The 25,970-nt window shown below is 32.9% G+C and overlaps 2 protein-coding genes across 5 annotated transcripts in view; one reads left to right on the plus strand and one right to left on the minus strand.

The window, feature by feature from the left end:
- The window catches only part of LOC132753797 (uncharacterized), a 173,774-nt gene extending 152,943 nt beyond the window's left edge, over positions 1 to 20,831 (minus strand). For 2 of the 3 annotated variants that reach the window (XR_009629019.1, XM_060744320.1), the window contains exon 1: positions 20,653 to 20,831. Coding sequence is in view for 2 of the 3 variants with exons in the window: in XM_060744320.1 (XP_060600303.1) it covers positions 20,653 to 20,686 (34 nt within the window). In the remaining variant the exon portion in view is untranslated. The remainder of the gene's footprint in view (positions 1 to 20,652) is intronic. The other variant, XM_060744321.1, reaches the window with a different exon arrangement.
- A 114-nt stretch (positions 20,832 to 20,945) lies between these two features.
- LOC132753798 (rab-like protein 2A) overlaps positions 20,946 to 25,970 on the plus strand; it is a 95,878-nt gene continuing 90,853 nt past the window's right edge. For both annotated transcript variants that reach the window (XM_060744323.1, XM_060744324.1), the window contains exon 1: positions 20,946 to 21,207. In XM_060744323.1, coding sequence (XP_060600306.1) covers positions 21,107 to 21,207 — 101 coding nt within the window. In that variant the 5' untranslated portion in view covers positions 20,946 to 21,106. The remainder of the gene's footprint in view (positions 21,208 to 25,970) is intronic.

Raw genomic sequence — 25,970 nt, forward strand, 5'->3', positions numbered from 1 at the left:
AGGTCCACTACAAAATTTTTCATGCCAAATATCTAACCTATAATTTGAACAATCTTGGTAGAGGTCTACCAGACAATGCCTTATGCAAAATATCTAAGCTTTAGGCCGTGTGGGTCTTTACAAGAAGATTTTTGTGCCCCCACTATGGTAGGGGATTTAGATTTACCCTTGTCCGTCCGTCTGTCCTTCCTTTCGTCCATCTGTCAGTCCATTCCCTTTTTGTGTCGCACGTAGCTCAAGAAGTAATTGACCTAGTCATGAAACCTTACTGGAAAGTTGATCAGCATGTGTAGTTTTGCACCTGGGTATTTTCATGTGGATATTTTTAGTATTTTTAGAGTTATTGCCCTTGACTTAGTAAAAATTTCCAATTTTCAACTTGTGTCGCACATACAGTCCGACCCCGGTTATTCGACAACCCTTTATTCGAATACCCGGCATTATCCGAAGTAGATCGGCGGTCCCGTTTTTATCTCTATATAAATCAATATAACTACGAGCGTATTATTCGAAATGCATTATCCGAATACCTCCTATTTTTCGAAGTAAAAATATTCGGATTTCGATTATTTGAACCCATCGATTATTCGAAGTAAATATTCAGTCCCAGGCACTTAGAATAAACAGGGTTGGACTGTAACTAAAAAAGTATTTGACCTAGAGTCATGGAATCTTACAAGATTGTTGCTCAGCATGTGTAGTCATGCACCTGGGTATTTTTGTGTGGATATTTGTAGTATTTTTAGAGTTATTGCCCTTGACTTAGTAAAAATTTCCAATTTTCAACTTGTGTCGCACCTAACGCAAAAAATAGTTGTCCTAGAGTCATGAAACCTTACAGGAATGTTGATCAGCATGTGAAGTTGTGCACCTGGGTATTTTCATGTGGATATATTTAGTATTTTTAGAGTTATTGCCCTTGACTTAGAAATTTTTTTCCAATTTCCAACTTGTGTCGCACCTAACTCAAACAAGAGGGCCATGATGGCCCAAAGTCGCTCACCTGTATATAGGCCCCCGGAGTGGGGCCAGTTTAAACCCCAGGGCTTTTATTTGAACAAACTTGGTTGTATATGTATGTATATATATATATATATATATATATATATATATATATATATATATATATATATATATATATATATATATATATATATATATATATATATAATATAAACAATATATATATATACAATATATATATATATATATATATATATATATAATATGTATATAAATATTAAATATATATGTATATATATAATATGTATATATCTAAAAAAAAAAAAAAGTCGAGCTAATGAATGAACCCCGGGGCGGGGCCAATTTTGACCCCAGGGCTTTTATTTGAACAAACTTGGTAGACACCCATGAGAACATGTTTCATGCTAAATATCTTTGCTCTAGCTCTTTGAGTTCTTTAAAAGAAGATTTTTTAAGTTTTTACTATATGCACATAGGGAAAATCAATGACCCCCTGGGGCGGGGCCAATTTTGACCCTAGGGCTTTTATTTGAACAAACTTTGTAGACACTCATTAGAAGATGTTTCATGCTTAATATCTTAGCTCTAGCTCTTTGGGTTCTTTTAAAGAAGATTTTTTAAGTTTTAACTATATGCATATAGGGAAAATCAAAGACACCCTGGGGCGGGGCCAATTTTGACCCTAGGGCTCTTATTTGAACAAACTTGGTAGACACTCACTAGAAGATGTTTCATGCTTTATATCTTAACTCTAGCTATCTGGGTTTTTTCAAAGAAGATTTTTAAGTTTTTGCTATACACAGTCATATAAGGAAAATCAATGACCCCCGGGGCGGGGCCAATTTTGACCCCAGGGCTTTTATTTGAACAAACTTTGTAGACACTCACTAGAAGATGTTTCATGCTTAATATCTAAACTCCAGCTATTTGGGTTTTTTCAAAAAAGATTTTTTAAGTTTTTGCTATACACATATAAGGAAAATCAATGACCCCCTGGGGCGGGGCCAATTTTGACCCCAGGGCTTTTATTTGAACAAACTTGGTAGACACCCATTAGAACATGTTTCATGCTAAATATCTTAGCTCTAGCTCTTTGAGTTCCTTAAAAGAAGATTTTTTAAGTTTTTACTATATGCATATAGGGAAAATCAATGACCCCCTGGGGCGGGGCCAATTTTGACCCTAGGGTTTTTATTTGAACAAACTTGGTAGGCACTCATTAGAAGATGTTTCATGCTAAATATCTTAGCTTTATCTCTTTGGGTTCTTTAAAAGAAGATTTTTAAGTTTTTACTATATGCATATAGGGAAAATCAAAGACCCCCTGGGGCGGGGCCAATTTTGACCCCAGGTCTTTTATTTGAACAAACTTGGTAGACACTCACTAGAAGATGTTTCATGCTTAATATCTAAACTCTAGCTATTTGGGTTTTTTTAAAGAAGATTTTTAAGTTTTTGCTATACACATATAAGGAAAATCAATGACCCCCGGGGCGGGGCCAATTTTGACCCCAGGGCTTTTATTTGAACAAACTTTGTAGACACTCACTAGAAGATGTTTCATGCTTAATAGCTAAACTCCAGCTATTTGGGTTTTTTTAAAGAAGATTTTTTAAGTTTTTGCTATACACATATAAGGAAAATCAATGACCCCCTGGGGCGGGGCCAATTTTAACCCCAGGGCTTTTATTTGAACAAACTTGGTAGACACCCATTAGAACATGTCTCATGCTAAATATCTTAGCTCTAGCTCTTTGAGTTCTTTAAAAGAAGATTTTTTAAGTTTTTACTATATGCATATAGGGAAAATCAATGACCCCCTGGGGCGGGGCCAATTTTGACCCCAGGGCTTTGATTTGAACAAACTTGGTAGGCACCCATTAGAAGATGTTTCATGCCAAATATCTAAGCTCTAGCTCTTAGGGTTTTTTAGAAGAAGATTTTTTAAGTTTTTCTTATTGGTTGCCATGGCAACCAGAGTTTTTAATGGAATTTAAATTTTTGAACAACTTTGAAAGGGGTCCACCTAAGGATCATTTCTGTAAAGTTTGGTTGCAATTGGCCATGTGGTTTAGGAGATGTTGTTTGAAAAGTTTGACGCCATTTTTTGAAGGACGCACGACGCACGACGGACGCAGAGTGATGACAAAAGCTCACCTTTGAGAACTTCGTGCTCAGGTGAGCTAAAAATAGTTGACCTAGAGTCATGAAACCTTACAGGAATGTTGATCAGCATGTGAAATTGTGCACCTAGGTATTTTCATGTGGATATATTTAGTATTTTTAGAGTTATTGCCCTTGAATTAGTAAAAATTTCCAATTTTCAACTTGTGTCACACGTAACTAAACAAGAGCTGTCACAAGAGACACCGAAGCTCGACTAATAAAATACTGGACGCTGTAAGGAAGACAAAACTATGAAAGAAAAATCAATTATGTATAATTATTTATTATATACTTATAAATGAAATATTGAGAAATATTGATAGAATAAAATGCGTATTTTCATTTTCCGTATTTTCACTGTAAAAATTTATTTTTCACTGCAGTGAAACATATTTTCCATATTTTCACTGGTGTCTTGCCGGACTACTTTCTTTTAAATTCTGCCAGTACACAAAATTTAAGGGAAAGTCTTTCAAATTTTAATGTCAAAAAAGAGAAAAATGTATATAATGAACAGAAAATTCAAGTTTTTTCTATAAATACATTATTTATTTTCATCATGTGGCATGAAAATTACCATATTTCACTACTCGTGGCTACCGCCACTCATGAAATATTTATTTCCATACCACTCGATGAAAATAAATCATGTATTTATAGAAAAAACATGAATATCCTCTATGTATCAAGTTATAGTAAAAAAATAACATTGTTAACATAAATTCCAAGATCAAGGGGAATAATTCTGGAAATAGTCACGCTAGAGTTATGAACCTTGTCACACAACATATGTGTAATGATAAAACATATATATTTGAAGTTTGAAGTAGATAACATAAAAAGTAAAGAAGTTATAATATTTCTTAAAGAAAATCCTAAGTTCAAAGAGAGATAAATCTGTAAATATTGCTTCAAGAGTTATGAACCTTTTCAATAAAATGTAATTGATGATAAGGAATAAGTATTTGAAGTTTGAGGAAGATTATAACCTTTAAAACTAAAAAAGTTATAGTAAAAAATAACATTTTTCAAGTAAAAAAAATCTAAGTTGATGGGGAGATAATTTTTGCAATATTGGTGCTAGAGTTATGAACCTTGTCACATAACATGTGGTTAATGATAAGGTACATATATTTGAAGTATGAAGTTGATCCCTTAAGAAATAAAATAGTTACAGTAAAAAATAGTATTTTTTAAGGAAAATTCTAATTTCAAGGGGAGATAAATCTGAAAATATTGGTGCTAAAGTTATGAACCTTGTCACATGAGATGTGGTTGACGATAAGGTACATATATTTGAAGTATGAAGTAGATCACTTAAGAAATAAAGTAGTTACAGTAAAAAAATAGTATTTTCTAAGGAAAATTGGAAAATTCTAAGTTCAAGGAGAGATAAATCTAAAAAATATTGGTGCTTGAGTTATCAACCTTGTCACATGAGATGTGATTGATGATAAGGTACATATATTTGAAGTATGAAGTTGATCCCTTAAGAAATAAAGTAGTTACAGTAAAAAATAGTATTTTTTAAGGAAAATTCTAAGTTCAAGGGGAGATAAATCTGGAAATATTGGTGCTAAAGTTATGAACCTTATCACATAAGATGGGGTTGATGGTAAGGAACATATATTTGAAGTATGAAGTTGATAACTTAAGAAATGACAAAGTTATAGTGAAAACTATTTTACTGCACCAAAACTTTAATCTGAAATCTGGACGCGGACGCCGACGCCGGGGCGAATAGCGGACAGCTCTCAATATACTTCATATAGTCGAGCTAAAAAGTATTTGACCTAGAATCATGAAACCTTACAGGAATGTTGCTCAGCATGTGTTGTTGTGCACCTGGGTATTTTCTTGTGGATATTTTTAGTATTTTTAGAGTTATTGCCCTTACTTAGTAAAATTTTACAATATTTAACTTGTGTGGCATGTAACTCAAAAAGTTTATGACCTGTAGGCCTGAAAGTTTACAAGAATGTTGGTCAGCATGTGTACTTATGCACCTTGGGGTTTTCTAGTGGATTTATTCAGTATTTGTAGTATTTACCATTTACTTAATAAAAGATTTTTAGTTTTCAACTTGGGTACATGAAGCAAAAAAAAATTTGACCTAGAGACATAAGATTGACAAATCGGTGGAGTGTGGGGGCATATATTGATTAGCAGACAACTTTCATGTTTTATTTCTCGCTATCAGACGCTTACAGTGTTGCATCTAGAATTTCAAAATTATGGGGAATTGTCCCCCACTCAACTGAAAAATGTAGGGGATTTGGAAAACATGTGGGGGACATGCATATACCTTAAAATCTGACATACCGAAAATAATTCACGTTTTTTTTTACGTTTAGGCTTTTTTGACAGCGGAAAAAGAATAAATATAAAATATTGATGAATACCAGTACAATGTGCAGATCAAACAGTCAATACACACGTGAGATGACCCGTCTGGTGCTACAAGCAATTTAGTATGTATTTAAGTCAAAACCGCAAGTGAAAACAAACATGGCAGAAGTGTTCAAGATACGATGAAGATTAACTGAAAACAGTTGGAAAGATCGTCAGATGCTCGACATGGCACCCACTGACTTCATTAAAATGGGCAATCTGAAAAAAACATGTGCTTAACGCTCGGTCTAGATGCACAATGGTGTACCCATCAGTGATTGCCTTAAACCACTTTAATGCAGATAATTATTCAAGCTTACTATACCTGCTAATTGCTTTGTTGATGTAAAATTCTTGTGTCGGCACTTATTGATTGACCAACAGTAAAGTTTCCATGCATCCATCGTATACCAAGCAGGGTCTTCATATAAGCTTGGTATACACCAAGTTTGAACCCTAACTTTAGTTATTGTCCGGACACAATTTTTCTACTTTTAGTGACAGTGACCTTGACCTTGACTCCAGGTGGTCCAAATACAATACCAACCGGGGTTTTCATATCAGCTTGCTATACACAGAGTTTGATTACAACAACTCATTCCTAACTGAAGATATTGTTCGGAAACCAAATTTCAATTTTAGTAACAGTGACCTTGACTCCAGGGCGTCCAAATGCAATAGCAACCGTGGTCCTTATATAAGCTTGCTATACACCAAGTTTGATTACAGTATCTCATTCCTAACTCTAGTTATTGTCTGGAAACCATTTTTCTATTTTAGTAAAAGTGACCTTGACTCCAGGGCGTCCAAATGCAATAGCAACCGTGGTCCTTATATAAGCTTGCTATACACCAAGTTTGATTACAGTATCTCATTCCTAACTCTAGTTATTGTCTGGAAACCATTTTTCTATTTTAAGTAACCATGACCTAGACCTTGACTACAGGGGGTCCAAATGTAATACCAAGCAAGGTCTTCATATAAGCTTGCTATACATAAAGTTTGATTACAATTTCTCATTCCTAATTCTAGTTATTGTCTGGAAACCATTTTTCTATTTTTAGTAACAGTGACCTTGACCCCAGGGGGTCCAAATGCAATACCAACCGGGGTCTTCATATACCGGTAAGCTTGCTATACATCAAGTCTGATAACAATATCTCATTCCTAACTCTAGTTTTTGTCCAGAAACCATTTTTCTATTTTTAGTAACAGTGACCTTGACCAGGGGGTCCAAATGCAATACCAACCAGGGTTTCCACATAAGGTTGTTATATACCAAGTTTGATTACAATACCTCATTCCAAACTCTAGTTATTGTCTGGAACCATGATGTGGACTGACCGACAAGCTGACTCCTATATACTTCGTTTGTGGGGGTATAACTATCACAGGTCAAAAATTTCTCGCGAGCTGATTTCATGACGGGTCAAACCAAAGGTGCTAGTTGCATTGATTTGACCTAAAATATGTTCATGTAATATAATATCAAAATATTAAAAAAAATTATCAAAAATGTAATTTTTTATTTTTTTTATTTTTGTTGTTATAGACAAGGTATGCAACATCCGATTACTAAAAATTATGGGTATGTCCATTCTCTGTGTCAAAATTTTCCACCGGGTGGTAATATTGTCAGATTTTTGCATGGAATCAATGCAATATATCGTCACGTCATCCGTTTTTATGCTGCCCTATTTGGACACCATTTCTATTTTGCCTCATAATTGATGTAAGCAGCCGCTAACGACATTACTGTGCTACGCTATAGCAAAAGGGTATTCATCTATTTGGTTAGGTAAAAATATGTAGTAAGTAAAATACATTTTTGAAACTTCTTTTTTGATTACCATAACGATTTTTAGATAACATGGTAGCGTACACATATACGACGGGTTATCCAAACAAGAGCTGTCACAGGAGACAGCGAAGCTCGACTAATTAAATACTGGACGCAGTAAGGAGGACAAAACTATGAAAGAAAAATCAATTATGTATAATTATGTATTAAGTTATAGTAAAAAAATAATATTTGTTAAAACAAATTCCAAGATCAAGGGGAATAATTCTAGAAATAGTCATGCTAGAGTTATGAACCTTGTCACACAACATTTGTGTAATGATAAGAAATATATATTGAAGTTTGAAGCAGATACCTTAAAAAGTAAAGAAGTTATTATATTTCTTAAAGAAAATCCTAAGTTCAAAGAGGGATAAATCTGTAAATATTGCTTCAAGAGTTATGAACATTGTCACATAAAATGTAATTGATGATAAGGAATAAGTATTTGAAGTTTGAGGTAGATACCTTTAAAAATAAAAAAGTTATAATAAAAAATAACATTTTTCTACTAAAAAAATCTAAGTTTATGGGGAGATAATTCTTGCAATATTGGTGCTAGAGTTATGAACCTTGTCACATAAGATGTGGATGATGATAACGTGAATATATTTGAAGTATGAAGTTGATCCCTTTAGAAATAAATAAGTAACAGTAAAAAATAATATTTTTTATGGAAAATTCTAAGTTCAAAGGGAGATAAATCTGAAAATATTGGTGCTAGAGTTATGAACCTTGTCACATAAGATGGGGATGATGATAACATAAATATATTTGAAGTATCAGGTTGATCCCTTAAGAAATAAAGAAGAAACAGTAAGAAATAGTACTTTTTGAGGAAAATTCTAAGTTCAAGGGGAGATAAATCTGAAAATATTGGTGCTAGAGTTATGAACCTTGTCACATAAGATGGGGATGATGATAAGCTACATATATTTGAAGTATGAGGTTGATCCCTTAAGAAATAAAGAAGTAATAGTAAAAAATACTATTTTTTAAGGAAAATTCTAAGTTCAAGGGGAGATAAATCTGAAAATATTGGTGCTAGAGTTATGAACCTTGTCACATAAGATGTGGTTGATGATAAGGAACATATATTTGAAGTTTGAAGTTGATACCTTAAGAAATGACAAAGTTATAGTGAAAAATATTTTACTGCACCAAAACTTTAATCTAAAATCTGGACGCGGACGCGGACGCGGACGCCGGGGCGAGTAGGACAGCTCTCCATATACTTCGTATAGTCGAGCTAAAAATTTTAAATAGATTTAAATTGACCTGTGAAGGCCGGACAAGACTTTTCTGCTTTCAGCTCTTGTGGCCATTTTATGCATCAAGCAGAACATGCCAGTAATGTGCACAACTAAGGGATGGTACTGATCACTGTCTGAAAAAACACTAAGCATTTTATAGGCATGAAGTTGCAACATAACCATGAGTTATACAGGGAAGTCAAAGGCTTTGGCTTGCCTGGCTATAGACTACATGTGTACCTATCAATGAAATTTTCAGAGTCAGTTCTAATTGGGAGGTGCCATATCCAATGTAACTCAATGATAATAGGCGATAACGGAACAATTGCAACATTTTGGATTAATTATAATCGTTAAGTGTTTGGAGTGAAACGGGAACCGGTGCATAAAATACCGAATGACACCTTTAAAACGGAAAATGAAAGATTTTTATTGGTAAGTATCTTGTGGTATGAAAATTATCACATTCATGCCATAATTTTAAGGCTTATTTCCAGGACACTTTTCATTTGGAGATGGGGTGGGGGGGGGGGGGGCATTGATCAGCAACCTTATTGTTTTTAAAATTTACATAGTGGCATACAACCTATATTGACGGTATTTACAACTTGCAAAATTTATTCAATGACAACATAAACAAGACAAAATGTCAATAATTATTAATATTAATCACTATGGCAGGGACCAGTTGAGAAGAGAAAGCACTAATGCAAAGGCTTCATTCCAAGTACCTATATCAGTAGACATTAATTTGGCAATAACAATTGTAATTACTGGCAATCAGTGAAAATTACAGAAAATTGTAATGATAAATTTTTACTGGAAATAAACATAGCATTTGTGAATTTTTCTCCAAATGACAAGATGCTTGCAGTTTTATTCATTTACTATTTTCAAAGACTTGGATTTTATTGATGCAGTTTAATAGTGTAAAAATGTAACAAAATGTAATAAAGTATAGTAATCCATTTAAGACAAAGTGAAAATTGGTTATATTTATCCCCATCTTTAGTGATAGTGATTCTAGTTACTTCAGTGATATTTTAGCTCACCTTAGCACAGAGTGCTATTGTGAACTATTGTGATTGTATTATGTCTGTTACTTGTCAGCACTTGCTTATAAAAGATATTTTCCCTTCAACCATTTCTTATTTTTAAAGATTGAGTAGCAACAAAAAATTTGCACAAAATTTCTGACAAAAGTACATTAATTTTATTCAAAGGAAAAAGATATTTGCACTAAGTATGTCCGCCTTAGGGTGTGTTTTTTCATCCCTTAAACAATTGGGACACCTGTATTTTTTTACCTGTAAAATTTTACACCTGTATTTTTGAGCTGAAAAATTATACACCTGTATTTTTAGACCTGTAAAATTTTACACCTGTATTTTAAACAGCTGTAAAGCAGTACAACTGTATTTTGGACCCGTAGAAAAATACGGTTAATTTACATATTTTGTTCATAGCACAGGTGTAATTTGCTATAAGTTGATTTAAACTGAAGAAAAATACAGCTGTAATTTTTAACAGAAAAACAGGTGTATTTTGGGCAAAAAAAAAGGAGTAAAATTTCGTACAGGAGTTTTTCTATCTTTTTTTATTAAGGCTTCGTTAATTCAATAAGTCACAGTATAGGATAAAGCTGTGTTAAGTAAAGACAATCAGCCATGTCCTTTGGCAAAAGTATCTGAAACATTTGGCAATTCTTGTGGACATTATCATCTCATATTTAGATTGCTTTTCTCGATATTTCATTATCTCGATGAAATTTTGAAAGTCCCGATTTTCTTCCTTCTTTATCTTTATTGGATACATTTGTTTATCTCAATATTTTTATTTCGATATTTTCCGTATCTCAATGTAAAATTTCAGCTCCAACATTAATTTCACACTGTTATCCTTTGTTTATCTCGACTAATTGTTTTTGTCTTGTGAAAAACACAAACTAGACGATAATTGCTCAATAGCACGTGTCATAATCATGATTATGTTTGTAAGAAGTTGAGCTGTTATTATAAAAGTTAATCTAAGTAGCGTGTTGATTGACTTATGTCCAAAATGAGTGAATTTTACGTTCTTTATAAATATTCGAACACTGTATTAATTCATTATGACTTTAACTGTAAATAAAATAGTGAAAGTATAGAAACGTTATCGTTGCAACATCAAAAATCAAACAGCAGTCGAACAATCTCGAGAAGGGCCTGATAACTAACCAGGGAGGATATCCGGATCAACCACCCAGAAAACAATGTTTTCACTATTTTGGTGTATTCCTGAGTAAACCTCACTATGTGTTCTTATCACAGACACACGTATTTTCGCTGGTAAACATCCGCTAATGTTACTTGGTTAAATATTGACTTTGGGATACTAGGCTTATAAAAAGGAGACATGGATATATCATAGTTTTTTGACAAAAGATATGCACATGTCTTTTGTAAAAATCAGTTCCTGCCTTGTTCAAGCCCTAATATGTTTATCACGACATTTCGTTATCTCAATATTTTTGGACGGTTCCGATGACTTCGAGATAATGAGAGTGGACTGTAATTCAGTCTGTGAAATGAGGGTTTAAAAATTGTTGTCATTCGGGCAACCAATTCAAGAAAATCTGGTTGTCCGATGTTAAAACTGGTTGCCCGAATATTTTCATTGCCCGAATATTTTCATTAGAACATCTTCAAACTAAATAATATCTTCAGTGAAAAACAGTCATAAATGTAAGCAAACTAATTGTATTTGATATCTTGCATTTTATCACTATTAGTTGACATTTTGATGAATACTTTCTGCAAATTTTTACTTGTCCATCGGGCAAGTAAACTTTTAAAAATTGGTTGTACGGATCAAAAAATGGTTGTCTCGGGCAATAGGACAACTGCTAATTTCGTAAATTCGCTAATTTTCACGGTGTCTGAGCACTAATAATTGCCTGCAGGTGGATACAATTTATGCTGGCCAGTTGTTTATTACAGTTTTTGACCAAAAGATTATTCAAGAGGGCCATGATGGCCTTGAGTCGCTCAAGGACATAAGAATGCTACAGACAAAGTTTGGTGATCAGCCATCAATTAGCTCTGAAGAAGCAGATGTTAAAAGGTATTTCCATTTTTAGCTTTAGCGGCCCCTAAAAGGGGCAAACTTGTAAAAGTATGAGCAAACTTGATAAAAGACTACCTAAGAATGCAGCCAACAAAGTTTGGTGATCATCCATCAATTAGTTCTGTAGAAGAAGATGTCTAAAGTTTTTTCTATATATAGCTCTAGAGACCCCTTAAAGGGGCCAATCAAATCAAAATGAGCAAATTTGATACAAGACTACCTTAGAATGCTACAGACAAATTTTGGTGATCATCCATCGTTTAATTTAGTGGTAGAAGATGTTTAAAGGTTTTTTTATTTTTAGCTCCTAAAAAGGGGCCAATTGAAATGGCATGAGCAAATTTAAGTGTGACTGTGACAAGGATGCAACAGTCCAAATTTGAGGTAAATCTGCCCAGAGAAAATTCCAGAGAAGAAGATGATTGTTGACGCATGATGACGGACGCCGGAGCATCCCCCTTTGATACTAAGAGCTCACCCTGAACCTTCGGTTCTGGTGAGCTAATAAAAATGTAACATTTCTGGCTGCAAAGTAGATTTAGATTTTTATTTTTACAGTGATATCAATCATCTCTGGGACGCCTCAGTGACAAACACCTTATTTCCAGCACAATTCCGGACGTCCGGCGGTACATTATGGCATGTATGATTATCATATTTCACTCAAGGCTACTGCCACTCATGAAATATTTATTTTCATACCACTCGATTAAAAAAACCTTGTATTTATAGAAAAAAACTTAAATATCCTCTATTTATTTTACATCTTTATCAAATTTACAAAAGATGCCGAAAAGGCCAATGTTTTGAGGCCGAAACGTCCAGGTGAAAAGTCCTGAAATCCCTCCACTGGCTCAGTAGACAGATGTTTCACTGCCGAGATGGTTCATATCAAGACGATTCACAGCAAGACGTTTCACTCCCAAAGTAGGAGTGAAACGTCTGAAGACATTTCACTCCCTATTTTATTCCAAAATAAATTTGAATTAATTTAAATAAAAATTCTTGATATAAATTTTAATGATATTTTGATTGATGAATGACCATTGACTTTAAAAGGGCATTTCAGTGACATAAAGTCTATGTACTTTAAAGTTTGTATACAATATTATTATTATTAAGGTCAAATTAAATAATTTTGTACATGATAAGATCACATGTGGCAGTATCAGTGTTTGGCCAACCCATCCTGCCCCTGGACCCCTGCTACAACTCTGAAAAAAATAATCAAACACTCTTAGGCTTACTATAAAAAAAAGCAAATACAAAATCACCAATAAAAAAAATCCACTATTAAAACTATAGCTAGACTAAACTAAAGTTGTTGGAATTTCCGTAAAATATCTTTTATTATTTAATCATGAAAATTTAATGTACACATAATTATATGACTTTTGTTGCATTGACCGTTATAGGTGTCTCAGTTTTTAAATTGTAAGTGTTAATACCAATAATTAGGTGATTAATCATTTTTCCCCATTGATTAGATAACTGTTAATACCATAATTGCTGAAATTTAATTTGATTGATCTACTTTTAATCAAGATAATAAAGAAATAAGAGACCATATAATTTATTATCTTTAGTGAATTATCTAACTGTATTATAGTATGGTAGTCACTTTTATACAAATAAGCAGAATATATGCAAATGTCTATGTAAAATTCATTAAAATTATTATTTTCTTTAAATCACAAATTATAAGTTGTAACCTCAAAACAAACAAAAAATGCAACATTAGATCTAATTATCATTTAAAATTAAAGTAAATATGTTTACTTTTCTGTCATACATCTCAAATAAATAAATGGGAGTGAAATGTCTTTACAATTGACAAAGTGGGAGTGAAATGTCCAGGGATTTTTTTTGGCTTATTTTAAAGGAAGTGGCTAGCCGTACGGCTTGTCAAAAGTTAATTTTAGCCCAACATGAGTCACGTACCGCTAGCCTGGACACACTGTATTGTCTAGCTGCACTTTTCAAAATTATATGAAAGTTGAAAATGCATATGTTTTTTATGTCTTGAACGAGGATTTTAACAGGAAACAGCAATTGTTAAAAATTTTCCTATTTAAAAATACAAGTATAGCAATTGCTATAATTTGCTCATATTGTTTTTTTCTTTGTTTTTTTTTCAATGTTCTATTTATTTATTCATTCCATTCAGATCATGCCGTTATGAAACAAGCTTCTCTGGCCGTTATGATTATTCATTCCATGAGCTTAATCAACAAAAAATGATTTAATAGATCTAATTCATCTTTCATACAAAAAAAAAAACAAGAAAACAAATCTTATATAATCATAAAAACAAAAAAACGTTATAACTCAACTGTATAACTTTAACTATTTATTATTTAATCATAGTTATAACTTTGCATAAGCATAATTATACAATGTACTTTGTATAATGGGTAATGTAACTTTGACACTTTTATCGCAATTACAACGCTATCATAATTTTCCTTCTTTTTCTTTTTTTATGCCCCCGGGCATATAGTAATTGAACCGTCCATCCGTCTGTCCATACGAGGTTAACCTAGAACGGCAAGTTGGATTTTTCTTAAGTTCTACCTGTACCAATGGCTTCATAATTTACACACTTACTAATCCATACAAAGTATATGATCTGGGCAAGTTACATAACTATGGCTTCCATTTGCACCAAGTTATGGCCCTTTTCAGCACTTAGAAAATGAATAATGGTTAACCTAAACCGGCAAGTTGGAAATATCTTATGTTCTATCTGAACTAATGGCTTAATAATTTTCACACTTACTTATCAATACAATGTACATGATATTGCCAAGTTGTATAAATGTGACATCCATTTTCCCAGTAATTTCCCTTTTTATCACTTTGAAAATAGGGCCTTGTATGGTTAACCTATTCTGCCAAGTTGGATTTATCAAAAAATTTCACCTAATTACTTAATTTATTTAATGATATCTTTCATATTTGGTAGGTGGATACCTTTAACGGTCCTCTAATTTTTTGTGGCGTTAGGCATCTCTAGGTCAAGGTCACTTGTGTAAAAAAATAAATCTAAATATTTCTGCTCATACAGCCTTTATTTTTAAGTTAATGTCTTTCATATATATAATAGTCATACCAAGGGAGGCCCTTTTCCTTTTCCTTTACTAAGGGGTCATTTGGGTCAAGGTCACCAATGTCAAAAATAGATTTTTTACACTTTTACAGATGTATTAACCTTATTCTATCGACAGATGTCTTGTAGGAACATAAAATTGAGGTATTCTCATTTGGATGGAGGTAGGGGTCAGTTGGGTCAAGGTCACCTGAGTGCTAAAAATAGATTTTAACACTTTTGCTCATACAGCCTTTATTTATTGACAGATTTGTATTATAATTGGTAGGAAGATAACTTACATGGTAATTTCTTCCTTTGGATGGAGTTAGGGGTCAGTTGGGTCAAGGTCAACAGTACTAAAAATAGATTTTTACACTTTTGCCCATACAGCCTTTATATATTGACAAATTTTTTCATATTTGGTAGGAAAATAAGTTGCATGATATTCTTCCTTTGGATGGAGTTAGAGGTCAGTTGGGTAAAGGTCACCAGTGCTAAAAATAGATTTTTTACACTTTTGCCCATACAGCCTTTATTTATTGACAGATTTATTTCATATTTGGTAGGAAAATAACTTGCATGATATTCTTCCTTTTGATAGAGGTAGGGGTCAGTTGGTCAAGGGTGCCAATTACAGATTTCTACACATGATTGGTTTTCTTCCATACAAATTAGCTACTTCACTCTCTAAAGTTATATTATTGACAACAGTGAGCGCGAGGGCATTTGTGTTTATCAAACACAGATTCTTGTTTTACAAAGCATTTTCAATAAAGTATGTGGACAAATGCAGGTCCATGGTTAAAATCCTCGTTTAAAGACACAAAAGAACATATGCATTTTCCACTTTCATATAATTTTAAAAAGTGCCGTACAGCTAGACAATACAGTGTGTCCAGGCTAGCCGTATGTGACTCACGTACAGCTAGCACTTCTGATCATGGCTAGCCAATTCCTATTTTAAAGCCGATTTTCGGTGGTAAAGAGTCAACTCGGCCCTATACCAACTCGGCATGGGTCTACTCGGCACAGGTCAACTCGACCAACTTTTGAAAAAAAATCATATTAAACGTATTAAATTTTTATGATTACTTGCATGTTATCATGGACAGCTGTTTTAAATGAAAAATAAGAGATATCTGGTATGTTATTATATAATTGTACATTGTACTTCTGCGGAATTAAAGCAGCACGCCTCCAGATTCATGCTTATTTTCATGAAAATTTTGGAAATGTATTTGAATGTGTAATATTGTATAGTAACCAAAAAGAAGCAATTTTCACATTATCAATAGCACTTACAAACCACGTAAATTACCAAAAGTGGTCAAAATATGCATAAATAGCATTTACTGCGTTAGTAACGCAGTAGAAATATAGATGTAAATACTGAAAAATCAGTCATAAATCGCACATTATAAGCAAAATATTACTTGAATCTTGGAACTTTTCACTTTTCCTTACATCTTAGTAATTTTTTCTCAAATTTGATTTTATTGAAATATTTTGACTCATCTGGAGGCTGCTGATGTAGCTTTAATGTTTATTTAGATGAAATTTGTTATGTTTATTCTTGCAGATTCGTTAAAAATTATGATACAAATGTGTTTCCTTTGATGCTTTTGGCTTGTAAAGTAATCTTCAATAAAATATGAAATAAAAACTTGTTTATTTATTACATAAAATATTTTTAAATGTTTGTTCTTTATCTTATGGACATAAAACATCATGTAATGCACTTATTAACACGCAATGTATTTTTCAATGTTCCAAAGAGTGTAATAAGTTTTTATAACCCAAATCATTGAAAAATCTTTCATTACCAAAAGTGCAATTATAATCTAAGAAAACATATTTCCATGTTGGTGAATAAGTCCAGATATTAATTATGTGGTTCCAATAATAAAGAGTGAATATAAAATAAATTGAAAAATTGGCCGAGTTGGAAAAGGACCGAGCTGACTCGGGGGCCGAGTACGTTTTAGGGCTGAGCTGACCCGGATTCATTTTCGGTAATATTTCCAATCTTTGCACAATTTAATTCTTGCATTTATTCCCAAATTTTAACATAACATCGCTGAAGTTCTCAATTCCATGGGTATGGGTCATGTTCTCAAAATCCTGGGGGAAAAAAAACACCCTGAAACTGTCTTGGGAGTGAAACGTCTCAATAGTGAAAGGTGAATCAAACACTTGGTTTTCTACGCCTAAACATCAAAGTTCACTCAGAAAGGTTAAAGTCAACCGCATACAAGACACTTGTCAGGCCCCAGCTTGAGTACAGCTCCACAGTCTGGTCCCCCTACACAGGAACTCTTATTGACCAGATAGAGTTCGTCCAGAGAAGGGCTGCTAGGTGGGTCAAACATGTCTTTGGCCGTATGTCAAGTGTCACTGACATGTTGACTTCCCTTCAATGGAGGCGCCTTGACCTTCGGCGTATTGACCAACGCCTGATCATGTTTCACAACATCTTGCATGACCAGGTGGCTATCCCTTTCCCAAAGTATATCATCCCTCTTACAAGATCATCTAGAACATCCCATCTCCATGCATTCCAACAAGTCCAAACTAAAACTGATTACTATAAATATTCATTTTTCCCAAGAACAATAGTCCACTGGAATGCTTTACCACCTGATATCATAAACTTGTCTGGCCCCGAGTTCAGTCTGGCTGTAAGCCGGATTGAACATACGTCTCCCTAAAAAACCTATTCTGTTTTTAACAATATACTCATTTCCATTACTTTTATATTCTTTTATTTCAACTCTTTTATTAACATTCTTGTCAGTTGACGCGCGTCAAGTCTAGGTCCCCAGCAGGGGTTTGACTATGTGGAAGATAGATTGATATAGATCTTTGGCGAATTATGGTGGTTTCGTTGAAATACCGGTTCAGCGAACTTGATTTATGAAGAGGTGCGAAAGTGGTTTCGTCGACCTTATGTTATATAGTAATTAAAGGCAATGTAGACATGGTTCATATATATAATGTGTTTTTATCATCAATATTTTGTTATAATAGAAATGTTTAAATCAAAGTTTTATATCTCTAGAGTGGTGAATATTTTAAAGACTAAAAACAGATTGTTGATGTTTATGACATAGAAATCATGATGCATTCTCTTTAATAATATGCATGTGTCAATTGTTTATATAGAGAAGAATAAAGCATTTGTAATATGTGTTGTTTATAATAGTTTATTACGTACGTGGATTTTTTTTTGATTTTTTTTTGTGTGTGTATATTTAGATTATAAAATACATTGTTAATTCTTCCTCTTAAAGGTGTTTTTGTATATCTATCGATTTTATTCCAATTAAAAACATTGTTTCTTCTTTTTTCAGCTTTTACTATTTGTGTATGTAGTTTGACATAGATAATAAAATAATCTTTCCTTATTTTACAGACCTAACTTAATGTGTGATTGGTAATTTTTTGTAAATTTTGACACATTATTAGTTTTTACAGGTTGTAATTTTATACGTATATATATTTTTATGATGTTGTTTGTTCACTGAGATCTTTTGTAATGTGATATTCTTTTATGTAAATATTACTATTATACTAAAGAAAAGAATAAACAATAGGTTTAAATTTTCAATATCTTAGTATAATCACGGATTTATATTACAAGGATCGGACACTTTCGTTTAGCTTAAAGTCCTGTCGCGCGCATGCGCGGAATCGAATAAAGGTGGACAGAATGAGATGGCGGAACGCGCGGAGTGCGAAATATGACAGATTTTCACAAGAGTATGTGGTGTTATTGCAGCTTTGTGAAAAATTATACACATATGAATGTATTGATACAGTATTATTTTGTGTCGCTGGAGTATTAATATATGAAAATATGCCGATAGAGCGCTGCAACGCTTAGTTAAAAAGTACCTAATTTAAAAAATATTCGCCTATTGTTTAGGCATACTCTCTACACTTTGGCGCCCTTTTACTTCAAGCACGAATTATTACCATGATTCAGAATAAGATAATTATTTTTTACATGGTTTAATGGTGGCATTGCAAAAAAATGTTTCTTGATTGCTAAAAAACTTTTAAAGAAATTCATGTTTGAAATGTGTCTTTATTTCTGTGAATTATTTCCAAATGATTTGTACATTTTTTATTTGATTACCAGTGTATATTAGTATAAATATAGTAAATATTCTACTAATTCGTGTATTAAATATATTTTCAGATCATTCTAGACAAGCGTTCATATATAGATGAATTCATTAGATTGGCAAGGAAGAAACTTTTATTGGCATAGAGAACAGCTGTTTTATAAAATTATTTTTTTATTTTGAAACAGATTTTTTTCATAGTTATCCTTCACAATTCACGTCAAATGATTTATTTATCACATGTTTATTTTCATTATTTTTCAAAGAAAGGACTATACAAATATAGTTGTATATTTTCAATTTCATTTAAAAATGTTAATAAAGAAAATAGATTTAGATTGTATTTATATATACATGTATCCTCTTCAGAATCATTTTCTTACAACACATGCCAGGGATTGTAGTTAAAGACGGCGCACATACAAAATATACATTCAAATTCTATTTGTTTTTGAAGATTGAGTGTTGCAACTATCACATGTAACCTGGAAGTGAAAGTTTGAAAATAAAGTTTTTTAATTATCACTTACCCCCTTCAAAAGTAATTAAACATGAAAGAATTTAAGCGATGTGTAAAAAAATAATCAAAAGTTAGTTTTATTTCGCAAAATACTTACTCAAACTGTAAAGATTTTTATTGTTTTTCTAGCGTTACATTAAAAAGTATCATAAATATCTTTCTACAGGCATTCAAATAAAAAGAATAATTAAAATATACGGATTAAAATATACGAGTGACATTAAAAAGGCCGGAATCGAGACAGCCACACGAGAGAACTTTACTGTTACGATGATTGTCTACTTCACTGCACCGACATTTGAAAACAGATTTACAAAAAATAATAATGATATAAATGATGAATGAAATTTAAATATTCTATGAATATGGCAATATTGACAATCTCGGCAATATTTTGTACTAAAAAAAGTGAATAAATTTTCTTCACGTGTTGAGCGAATTGTAAAGGCTGCAATACATTACCCGTAAAACAATTGTGCATTGATAAATTTGACTACATAACCCAATAAATCTTAAATATTGCATCTTTGATCATCTGTGAATAACTTACATCGGCTTCTCTTTTATTTTGAAACTGAAATCAATATGGTACAGTAATTTTAAATTTCAAATACCTGCCTTTTGTATAAAAAATGTAAATTTACCGCGGATTTCGTCAAGTTAATTTTTTAATCGTCGTTGCGGACAGATAAACTGTACCTTTAAAAAATAAATTAGATATTTAAATTAAACAAGTATTTTTCTTCAAAATAAACTTGAAATTTCCAAAATCGGATAATAAATGGAAAAGCTGTATGGTATTTTGTTAAGTAGGTATCCGTTGCGAACGGGCATTTACACTTAGCGCCGGTAAATTATCGATCGATGTACCTTTATCGGGCGCACGACAAGATATTTAAGCATTTATATGGGGTTAACTTGAAGTGTCCGATCCTTGTAATATAAATCTGTGGTATAATTGCATGAAAACGTGTGATAAACCACACATTAAGACCCGAGATAATTGACATGCCCATTAGAACAATAGATATTGTTCGCACTATATAAATTAAGTTCGCCGAAACCACTACCTGTTTTATTATATAAGATCAGTTCGCCGAACAGGTAGTTCGACGAAACCACTCTCACCCATCTTTGGCACTCCACTGGCTCATTAAATCTCTTTGTACACTCACCTGGGGTCTTTGGGGTACTGACTCCGCTTCCCATTATTCTATTGGCAAACCATATATAATGAAAATATAAAATCTGTGGTAAAAATGTGGTAATTCAGTGTCCTAAAAACTTGGTTGTGACAGATTGTTTACGTTTTGCGTAGCCATGCATGTGCGTCATTAGAGTTCCTGTGTTGCATAATAATTGAATGTCGTGAGAATCACGATTACAAATAAAGGTTATTGACCATAAGGGGACGACCAAATATGTCACCAGAGTTCCGTTTCAAAATTCTTATTAAGTCTCATCTGATTATTTCAAATAAATAAATTAAATGTCTGTCATAGCAGCGAAAGGAAATAAAATAAAAAGAATCCGAAAAATAATCTACTGTAACACCGGCGGAACTAAGGAAGCTTTCCCACAGTGCAATTTCACATTTTTCAGATTTTCAATAATTTTGACAGCAAGAAAATGGCAAAGAACGGAGAGCCGGATTATGATCAGAATGGTGAAGAAGGAGAATGCAAAGTGAAGATCATATGCTTGGGAGACAGTGCTGTAGGCAAATCAAAGTAGGTTTTTGTTGATTCTAGTGCAAGGCCAAGGGACTGAAATGTTTCCTATTTTGATTTCATTGAAGGAATCACTCAATCAGCAATCAGTTAGATGAAAACGTGCTTTTTTATGTTTCTTTTCATTCAAACATAATATGAACAAGCTTAGCTTACCAAATTTCCCATTAGGGCAACAGAAATCCTTTAATGAAGGAAGTGGCTAGCCGTACGGGCCTGTACGTAGCCTGGAACCTAGTTCTGGCTTCCAAAACTTTATAAGCCGCTCTTTAACATTTTTGTTTTTCATCTGATGCGGCATTAAAGTTTTGGATTAGACCCGTTACGAAACCTAACCAGAATAACATAAGTTGGTTTATTCTTGTTTTTCACTTGCAAATATCCTCGAGTGACCAGTTTCGACGCCCTTAAGGATTGTTTTGTATGCGTCTATAAAAACGATGTGATTGTATTGTATAAAATGTTTTAACTTTTTAAAAAATCTCTAACCTTTATGAAATTGGTAAATTTAAGCTGTTTTCCAGCTATTCCTTTTCATAAACAATCCTACTTTCACTTCACCCAGGAGCGGCCATTTTAATTGAGAGTGCCCTAAAACGACGCTATTGATTGGCTAATTTATTTACACACGATAGGAGACTGTACACCATAATTCTTTTACTTACGTTGTTCACCAATATCAACAGCAAAGTATCAACAAGTGAAAACTAGTTTATCTTTTCTTTATTTCTTTCATAAATAAAGCATAATTATATGTGATAAATGCTATTGTTGTATTTTTACAGTGGTTTGGACGGTTTCCCTAGTCTGCTTGACCTCCTCTGCTGACAAAATATAGGTTGGAAAATAGCACCTTTACTTTCTTTGTCGAACCTGCAAAAACAAAATGATACATTTAGTGGAGCAACTAATGAAAATTTGGCAATTCATTCCATCCAAATAAGATAAACATATCCAATTAATTTTCAATTAACATTCATTTATCAATTAATAACCGTAAAAAAATCTACAACACGTACAGATTGCTTTAGGGTGAAAAAATGCGCCAAAAACAACACTATTGGGTAATTTTACTGCCACGTGACCTGAGAATAAGGAAATGAGGTCAGCATACAGGGAGGTATTTTCCAGCCGATTTTTTCAAGGAAAACATGACATAGTAAAGTGAGGGTCAAAAGTGCATTAGTGAAATCATACAAAAATCTCTTAAATAAGGTATAACATGCTAAATCTTACCTTTGGGTGTCTTATTTACTACATATTGTTACCTAACCAACTAGAAGATTCTCCTTTTGCTGTAGCGTAGTACAGAAATGACGTAAGCGGCCGCTTATATCAATTATGATGCAAAATATAAATGGCGTCGAAATAGGGCAGCGTAAAAACGGGTCACTCGACGATACACTTGACCCAATCAATTCTTGTGCATTTTACGATAAAACAATCATTTTAATATCATTCTATACCAATTAAAGTATCAAAATATTAATACCGTCATTAAAATTGCCTATTTAACTGTAAAATATCAATTTACGCCGAGTACAGTTGGCCATGACATTCAGGTGCCACGCGAGATCTCATATGACGTCATTCGCGGGAACAGATTTGAATAGAGTCGTGTACTATATTTAGAACATTGTGTTGACATGATTTCGATACTTTTATTCAAGATAATGTTTTTATTTATTTTCATTAATTTTTTAGTACTTAAATTCGATTGTATTGAATATAAAAGTCAGTAAATCACCTTTTTCAATATCTTAAAAAAAGTAATTTATAAAAATATTGGAGGCACCTGGGTTCATAAAGGTCAATCTCGTAATCACGTGATCAAACATTTTGGCAATATGGCGGCCAAGTGCCGAAAATTTTACCTGTCGGAAACAATTGGGTAGTTTATGTTCGTAATAAGATTTTTATTTGTCCATCCTTGGCTTATCAACAGATTATATATAGTTTTATAAAGGTATGCTTCACTTTACTTCATGGCATGTTCGATGAATAAATACGAGCGTGTCAGATTCCTGGCACGATTATTGGTGGACTTTCCCTATGGGGTTATCTTCAGCGTTCACGTCATGTCATAGTATATAAACGGGTACGCTGAAGACCTTAAGCTACCTGGAATCCCGTTGAATCGATCTATTTACCTATAAATCACAACTGCAGTTAAAAAAAATTAAATATCCCTGAATCTTTATTTTGTATCATTTATTTTGATCCTTTTGTCATAATATCTACATGGAAAACATCACTGATATATATAGTACTCCCCGCAGGTACCGCGTCCTTGCCCATTCCGATGTAATCAGAAAATGTGTTTCTTTACACACTGAACACCACCAATCGACTGTTTTCACCATTAAAGTGAAAGTGGTAGTGCTCCTTTTTTGAATTCGGATAAAAATTGTTAGAAATATTTTCATTTCAAATAATTTTCTGTCAATGATAGGTCAATCTAACGCTCCCCGTGAGTGTTGAAAATACTTCTTTATTGTACCCAATATTTACCAGTTAGGCTGATAATTTCATGTTCTGATAAGTAAAGGTTGTCTGCTGAAACTGTAGTGACGTCATATTATGTTGAAAAAAATTCTAATGAAGCCAAAAAGGGCCATCAATTTACATACCACGGTATCATAGTGCTCTCCGTTTAAGCTCCAGTTCAAAACATGGATGACTGATCATAGATATTTCTAATTTAAATCATTGAGTTATTCTATGAATGACATTTGTATTTTGAAGTCAAGATGCGACAGTTAAACACAATTCAATAAAATAGTAAATACAAGATCTTTTTATTTGTACATGTTGCTGGAAATAATAAGAACAATGGTACCATAGGGGACCATCCTACTTTTTAGCTTTGGAATATACGATTATTTACGGACATGTCAAACAGTTTGAAGAATTAGGTCACGCCATTATATCGATGCATTGTGAGAATCGCTCAGTTAGTCAAAGTTTGGGAAGCCTGACCCATCTTTATGCTAGATTTTTCAGTCAATTAGAATCAAAGTCGTCTGTTTTAAAATGTCAGCATAATTTTAAGAACTTTCAACAGACAGAAACTTTATGTGCTTTTAATAAGAACACACTATTTATAAGTCTATTTATTATCTACAAAGTCTGACGGTACTGGAAACATGTTTTTGGTCATTTTTTCGGCTCTAAACAAATGCGAAAGAATTTCGTGACACTGTTGTAAATGTTAGCAATCAGTAGCTAGTGCATTTTGCAAAAAAATCGAAAGATTTGTAAATAGATCGATACAATGAATAGCACGATACAATGGGGTTCCACTATACGGCTAGCGAAATGTGCTAGTCGTTTGGTAGTTCTGGCTTCCAAAACTGGCTTCCAAAACTTTATAAGCCGCTATTTAACATTTTTGTTTTTCATCTGATGAGGCATTAAAGTTTTGGATTAGAACCGTTACGAAACCTAACCAGAATAACATAAGTTGATTTAACCTTATTTTTCACTTGCAAATACACTTGACCCAATCAATTCTTGTGCATTTTACGATAAGACAATTATTTTAATATCGTTCTATACAAATTAAAGTATCAAAATATTAATACCGTCATTAAAATTGCCTATTTAACTGTAAAATATCAAGTACGCCGACTGCAGTCGGCCATGACATTTAGGTGCCATGTGAGACCTCGTATGACGTCATTCGCGGGAACCGATTGGAATAAAGTCCTGTACTATATTTAGAACATCTTTGTTGACATGATTTCGATATTTTTATTCAAGATAATGTTTTTATTCATTTTCATTTATTTTTTAGTACTTAAATATTATTTTATTGAATGCTAAAGTCAGTAAATCACCTTTTTCAATATCTTTAAAAAAAGTAATTTATAATAATATTGGAAGCACATGGGTTCATAAAGGTCAATCTCGTAATCACTTGGTCAAACATTTTGGCAATATGGCGGCCAAGTGCCGAAATTTTTACATCTCTGAAATTATTAGGTAGTTTATGTTCGTAATAAGATTTTTATTTGTCCATCCTTGGCTTATCAACAGATTATATATAGTTTTATCAAGGTATGCTTCACTTTACTTCATGGCATGTTTGATGAATGAATACGAGCGTGTCAGATTCCTGGCACGATTATTGGTGGACTTTCCCTACGGGGTTGTGTTTAGCGTTCACGTTATGTCATAGTATATAAACGGGTACGCTGAAGACCTTAAGCTAGTCGTTTGGTGTCGCTACGGCTAGCCAGGACACACTGAATTGTCTAGCTGTACGGCACTTTTAAAAATTATATGAAAGTCGAACATGCATATGTTATTTTATGTCTTTAAATGAGGATTTTAACATAGAATAAGTAGAACCAGCTATTGTCTCCGTTTGTTTACTTATTAGAGATTAATCGCCATGTTGGCTATGTACAATAAAGAAAGTTGAATATCGATCTTTGTCATCTCCAGACGGCGAGAAAAAAAGCGTTTAAATTAGTTACAGTTGATTAACATCAATTGAAATCGTTTAAGTTATTATTATAATAAATAATTTATATAATCCTTTTTTGTTCCAATAAGTTCAATTATCAACACCTTTAAAATGAAAACAGCACCGAAAATATTTATTGTTGGAATCTGTTGTATTATAGAACAGAATATATTAAATAATTGCGTCAATTATACTGACAGTAAAAGTTTGTCCACCAGTAAGGAAAGTTTTGTATGTTCCGTGAAACGCATTTTTAATTAACCCTTTACTTCATATAGTTGTGTTTTGACGG

This window comes from Ruditapes philippinarum, unplaced genomic scaffold (genome assembly GCF_026571515.1).
Source record: "Ruditapes philippinarum isolate M1 unplaced genomic scaffold, ASM2657151v2 ctg126_1_1_1_1, whole genome shotgun sequence".
Classification (NCBI taxonomy): Eukaryota; Metazoa; Mollusca; class Bivalvia; order Venerida; family Veneridae; genus Ruditapes; species Ruditapes philippinarum.